The 7,085-nt window shown below is 36.9% G+C and overlaps 1 protein-coding gene across 2 annotated transcripts in view; it reads right to left on the minus strand.

The window, feature by feature from the left end:
• The window catches only part of agfg2 (ArfGAP with FG repeats 2), a 17,310-nt gene extending 17,040 nt beyond the window's left edge, over nt 1-270 (minus strand). Inside the window, exon 1 of one of the 2 annotated variants that reach the window (XM_037758809.1) lies at nt 1-270. This exon is cut by the window's left edge and continues 112 nt beyond it. In XM_037758809.1, coding sequence (XP_037614737.1) covers nt 1-55 — 55 coding nt within the window. In that variant the 5' untranslated portion in view covers nt 56-270. The other variant, XM_037758808.1, reaches the window with a different exon arrangement.
• Nucleotides 271-7,085: the final 6,815 nt, after the last annotated feature.

The following is a 7,085-nucleotide window of genomic DNA, read 5'->3' on the forward strand; positions in this document are numbered from 1 at the left end:
CGCGGACCTTGCGGGCGCATATCTCCTGGTTGTCCCGGTGCTTTCGGTTCGACATTTTATCCACTGACTGACAGGCTCGGTTGTAAAAAGCCGGTAACCCTCCTGTCCGCCTGAATCCTCCCTCTCTCTCTCTCTCTCTCCGTGTTTTCACTACATGGACTACACTTCACGCTCGCATTATGGAAACGCGTTTAAATATGCGGCTACTGCTCCACAACGCGAGGCTCTACACAGGAGGAGAGAGGCGCGTCAAGTCGGACACAGAGAGATGCGCACACGCCGGAAGTACTGGAGATTTCCTTCAGAATAAAAAACAAAGCAGCACAAACAGGTGGTGCTTTAAAGGTATAACAGTTTTACTTTTAGGTTGCCTGTTTCTTTAAAAAAATATAAGCTCTGGTTATCTCATCAAACTGTTAGTAGGTCAAAGTATTTTCCAGCATCTCTTTGTGTGTTTATTTTGTGAATCATTTATTTTCAGATCACTGTTTTTGTGATCACATTTTTATTGGGATTTCACAATATGCATTGGAAATTAATAACATATAAAAACATATTCATAAGCTTAACATTAATTTAAAAATAATAATAATTAAAGGGACTATTTGTAACTTTCAGAAATGCTTCTTAACAGCGACACCTGGGGCCGTGAAATCAACGAAAGTCAGCGTCGGGCTCGCACTTGCTCGCTCTAAATATACCTGAACGAGCATCGCTCAAAACAGTGAGGCGACACACGTCAGCTAAAAGCACAATATCACTCTATATTTCAGCTGCTTGGCAGTAATGTTAGCTGACCAGACGAAGGTCTCTCCATGAACATGATTTAGATCTGATCCTAGTGTTGGCTTTTCCTGCCTAAGTGCAGGCTGAAGCAGCGGGGCTCTGCAGCGTGTCTCCTCTGCTCTCTCCGCCCGCAGCCGGAGAGAGCAGAGGAGACACCGGCACCCGGTCGGTAACGAGAGGGTAACGTAACTCTCTGAAGAGCTCCGTCACTTCACAAGACACGGGAAAGCTCTGTTTGTCTGGAGGAACTGCAGCATTTATTTCTGCACAAACGTCCCCTGTGCATTCACTAGATATTCTCAGAGCTAAACGAACTATTCTGCAGCGTGTAGTGAGCGCGCGTTCACGTCTAGAGGTGGAGCGAGACAGCGAGGACGCGCGCGCATTCTGAGTGAAGGAGAGCAGGCAGCGGAGACGAGGCTCCAGCCACACGTGAGCGCGCATATGCGAACGCGCATGTGTGGCGACCCGCTACATTTATACGCATAAAAAGTTACAAATATTCCCTTTAAAATAAAACAAATATATTTAAAATAATAATAATAAACCCACAAAAGCAAAGGAAAACAAGACAGAACTAATAATATGCTTGCTTTATGCAAATTTAATTATTGATGCAAAGTCCAAATGTTGACATAGATTTGTTTGCATTAACAGTGGGAATTGCATACTCAGCTTTTTTTTGGTATGCTTGTACATTTTTACTAACATTGTGCTCTTATTAGGTGTGTAACGATACATCGATCTGGATCAATATATCGATTCAATGATCAACAATTCAATATCATCGATGCTGTCAATCGATTCAAATATTTAATTGAGATTAATTGCATGATTGTCCATGATTAATCGCAAATTAATTGCACATTTTTTTATCTGTTCAAAATATACCTTGAAAAGAGATTTCTCAAGTATTTAATACTATTATCAACATGGGAGTGGGAAAATATGACTGCTTTATGCAAATATATGCATACATTTATTATTGGAAATTATTTAATGACACAAAACAATGACAGATATTGTCCAGAAACCCTCACAGCTGCATTTAGCATAAAAAAAATGCTCAAATCATAACATGGCAAACTGAAGCCCAACAGGCAACAACAGCTGTCAGTGTGTCAGTGTGCTGACTTGACTATGACTTGCTTCAAACTGCATGTGATTATCATAAAGTGGGCATGTCTGTAAAGGGGAGACTCGTGGGTACCCATAGAACCCATTTTCATTCACATATCTTGAGGTCAGAGGTCAAGGGACCCCTTTGAAAATGGCCATGACAGTTTTTCCTCGCCAAAATGTATCTTATGTTTGGAGCGTTATTTAACCTCCTTCGCGACAAGCTAGTATGACATGGTTGGTACCAATGGATTCCTTTATTTTTTTTTGTTTCTTATGATGCCAGCTTTAAAACTGAGCCCACTACAACCTTGATTTTGTGAGATTATGAATGGAGGATTCCAACACAATGCCAGCATCTTTTATTGCGGCTGTGTCAGATAACTTTGATTAAGACGCTGAGGTGAAAAAAAGAAAGATCTCACAGTTTACAGAATATATTTAAAGTTTTGAAGATTGAAAATTCATTCTTGACCTTGGAAACAAAACAATCTCACCACACGGTCCACTTAGCAGCTGCGTTGGAGCTTTTGATAACAGCAGATGGAGTATGCAGTTGTCATGGAGATGAAGATGTTATTTCCATTTTTGTCTCATGCATATTGGCTTAAAAGTTGAGATGGAATGAATTTTGAATGGATGGTTCTTTTGAATCTATTCAAAAATACCTGATAAATTGAATAGGCCTGTTTATGACCAGAACAGGTGGCTTTATGTAATACTAAGGCTGGGTTACAAACAATCCCCAGACCCTCAGGGGGCCTGAAGGTCTGTGTAGTGTGTAATACTTTGTAGTCATTAAATTAATTAGCTAATTTGTTTGGTAATGTGCACCACTAAAGCACAATATCAGTGTCTTAAAGTGACTCCTGTATTTTTACCTAATCATGATGCCCTGTCTTATAGAGTGATCCTGTGTTAAAATCTAGTTTGTCTTTTCGGCATTTTATTTTTGTATTCAATATCTGACAGTAAAGAGATAACAGGAAATTGTGGGAGAGCGAAAGGGACAAACATGCAACCAAAGGTCCTTGACCAGATGTGAACCGAGGATGTTGGTCAGCTGTTTGTGGTCAGTGCCTTAACCCTTAAATCACTTCCCAAAATCTATCTCTCATACTTTTAGTAATCCATTAGAGTTTGCTTACATGGTGCATATTCTGAAACAAATGTGTGTTTGATCTAACGGATAATAGGGATCCAACAATTAATTTTTGCCGCGGGCCCTTGAGCAGGTTAATCTGTGTGATACAGCTGATATACAGTTGATCAGTATGTTTTTATTTTCTTTTTTTTGTGACCACATTTTTATTGGTTTACCTTTTTTTCCCCCTTTATGGAACAGGCATTATAAGTGAAAATCAAGTAACATTATGTAATATTGTGTTGACACTGCATAACACATCATCTATTCACTAAGGTAATCACAATAAATGTTCATAAATTTACATTCACATGCAACATGGAATGAAATATTACATACAAACATAATTGGTGTGAATAATACAGGAAAATAATTAAATAAAGACATTGGTGTGCTATGGCCGAGCCAAAACTTTCAAGTAAAATTTGATCGTAGTTTATTACAACAACAAAAAAGTAGATTTTTAATTTCTGTAGGATTTGTTTATTTATTTATTTGTTTTGCACAATTTAAGACTATACAACATAACAAAAACAAACAAATGAATAATATACAATGCAGGAAGAGGCAAAAAAAAACACTGGGTTTATCTGAAGCCTCCACTTAGAGACAAGATTAATATAAAGAAATAATATATTACATAATAGTGATAACAAAACAATTAGGACAAAATATATATAATAACAACAATAACAATACAGTAAATATATCCAAATACAGTAAATATATCAAATGTGGGTATGGATGATGAGCCAAGCCCGTACTGAGTTGTAAAAAGTCACCTTTGTTAGGAAAGGTTATATATTTTCTCCAAAATACTGTATGCAACAACAACCTAGTGTTTACATGCCTGCCAGGCTTTTATTTTGAAAAATCTGTGATCCCTGTAATTCTGTGTGGTTTGACACTTGGACAGACGCGGAGGGAATCTCCTGTCAAGAGACAAACAAGAACCTGTCGAGCAGCCAAGTTTGACATCGTCCATGAACCGTTTTATTCCTCTATTAGAAGCGACTGTCTGTCCGGAGCGTCTCACTCTGCTGCGCTCTCTCTGTGCGCCTTTTACGCACAACGCCCCCGGGTTGTTTTGGCGCAGCGCTGCGCTCCTGACGCTCCTGACGCTCCAGCGCGCTCTTGGTATATCCTCCTGGAAACCGAGTTAAAAAAAGTGTCTTCCAATTACTTTTTTTTTGTGATTTCCTTCCTATTTAGGGTTAAAAAGAAATTCTTAACAATTTAGGCTTGTTAAACTTTATTTTTATTATCCACTGTAGTGGACTACAGGACTATTTCAGTGTCGAAAGACTAAAACAAATGAACATATTATGGCTGTAGAGTGATATAGAAACCAAGAATACATTCAAATTGATTAAAGGTCCCATATGTGCTCATTTTCAGGTTCATACTTGTATTTTGTGTTTCTACTAGAACATGTTTACATGCTGTAATGTTAAAAAAAACAACTTTATTTTCCTCATACTGTCAGCCTGGATATACCTGTATTCACCCTCTGTCTGAAACGCTCCGTTTTAGCGCATTTTGACGGAATTGGAATTGCAACAGAATTGCGTTGCTGCTAGGCAACAGCTTGGGTCCATGTGTACTTCCTGTCAGCTGATGACATTCACAAACACTGCAACCAGGAATAAACTGGGACACGTTTAGAATGTTTACGTTTAAAACTGCGTCAAGGGTCTAAATATTGTATATTCGTGACATCACGAATGGGCAGAAATCCTAACAGCTTGTTTCAAATGCAGAGTTTCTGAGAGAGAGTTTGTTTCAGGAACTCGTGGACCACTCCTCTCTTGAAACCTGTTTTTCATGAACCATATTCCCACGGGACTTTTTTTCTGAATGACATCATTGTAAATACAGGTTATTGTAGTTATGTTTTTCTCAAGGAGAGAACATGTCTGGGCTATTTAGTTTTGATGAAGCAATTTAGCAACACAACAAAACCCAACTACGCCCCATTTTGGTGACGTCTGTGAAGTTATATCTGAGATTAACACTCATTGGCACACAGACAGAAAGACAGTGCAGTGGTCAGTGAAGGCATCACAGCACTGTGATCATCAGAGAGAGAAAAAGACATCTGCAACATGAACCAAAGTGAAGGAAGGAAATCATCTAAACAGATTGTTTTCAGATGAGCTGCAGTGACTGATGCTGACCAACAGGAGGCACCATATAGAAAGAAAGATAGATATATAGATAGATAGATAGATAGATAGATAGATAGATACTGTAGGTAGATAGATAGACAGATAGATAGATAGATAGATAGATAGATAGATAGATAGATAGATAGGTAAATGGATGGATAGATGGATGGATGGATGGATAGATAGATAGATAGATAGATAGATAGATAGATGTGATGCATTGCAGCACACAGCAGTAACGAGCACAGACAGTCAATCCAGTTGATCCGCTGTAATTACACTTCCCTACCCAGCAGTCAACCACAGGCTGCAGAGTGTCTGACTAAACCAGTCTGTGGTGATGATTACAAAGTGCAGATTGCTTGTTTAACGTTGCCCAACACGTTGTAATGGGTTGTTTTGTCTTTTTTTGTGTTTTAAGACCTGTGAATTATGGAAGCTTCTTTCTGCCAGAAAAAAAAACATAAGAAATACTCATGGTAAGTTATTATTTACTAAATCAAATTTAATTATTGATGCAAAGTCCAAATGTTGACATAGATTTGCTTGCATTAACAGTGGGAATTGCATACTCGGCTTTTTTTTTTGTATGCTTGTACATTTTTACTAACACTATTTTAATATAATTGATATATTCTGGCCTTTTTTTGTTTAGTTGTTTTGGGTGGGTGGTTGGGGGCTTGTGTTTTTTTGCTGTTCTGTTTTTTTTGTTTGTGTATTTTGCATATTGGAAAAACTCAAAATAAAATATTTTTAAAAATTTTGACTTCATATCTTGGCATTTTGACTTGGTAGCTCCTATTTTTTTTGCTTAATATCTCATATTGTTTTATTAAGTAAGTCTTACTTCTGACTTAGTATTACACATTTTGATTAAATAAGTCATAGTTTTTACTCAGTATCTTATATTCTGATTAAATAAGTCATAGTTCTGACTTAGTATCTCATATTCGGATTAAATAAGTCATAGTTTTTACTTAGTATCTCATATTCGGATTAAATAAGTCATAGTTTTGACTTAGTATCTCATATTTTGACTAGTAAGTCATAGTTTTTACTTGGTATTTAATCATTATGATGCACTATTTCACAATTTCTATCTACGAAGTCCTAATTTTCACTTAGTATTTCAAAACTTTAACGTACTATCTCATATTGTTGACTTAGCATCTCATAATCTTGATTTAGTATCACATATTTTTACCTAATATATTTATATCATCTACATACTAAGTAATTCTTTTGATTTACCCATAATATTGACTTAGTATCTCAACATTTTGATTAAGTAAATCATAATGTTTTATCTATGTTCTTCCCTTATGTGCTTCCACAGAAAATGGATCCATTAGCAGAGGGATTTCCCTCTTCACAACGTCACAACAAAAGCTTGCCAGACAAGAATACACACCCAGTCTCTGTGCATGTGAAGCCAACAGTTAACTGAAAATGGAAAGTTGAAGACACAAACAGCAGAAGGAGAAAGAGAAATAATCCACATGGCTTATACTGTACAGCATGATATCAAACATCAGATTATAGGTAATTAAACTCAATATTTTCAGTGGTGGAATGTAACAAAGTACATTTACTAAAGTACTGTACTATTTTGAGATAGTTGTACTTTATTTGAGTAGCCTATTTCCATTTTCTGCTACTTTCTACTTCTACTCCACTACAAGGAAGCCAAGAAGCTAATAAATCATGATACATTATTATGGATTAAGCTACCCAGCAGTATGTAAAGTAGCTGGAATAAGCTCCACCTTTACCAGCTGCAACATTAGCAATGTAGCATTGATGTATCATTAATTATAATGCAAAATTAGTACTTCTTTTTTTGTTGTTGCTCAAAGTCTTTTTATTGG

The sequence above is a fragment of the Sebastes umbrosus genome, chromosome 22 (genome assembly GCF_015220745.1).
Source record: "Sebastes umbrosus isolate fSebUmb1 chromosome 22, fSebUmb1.pri, whole genome shotgun sequence".
Lineage (NCBI taxonomy): Eukaryota > Metazoa > Chordata > Actinopteri > Perciformes > Sebastidae > Sebastes > Sebastes umbrosus.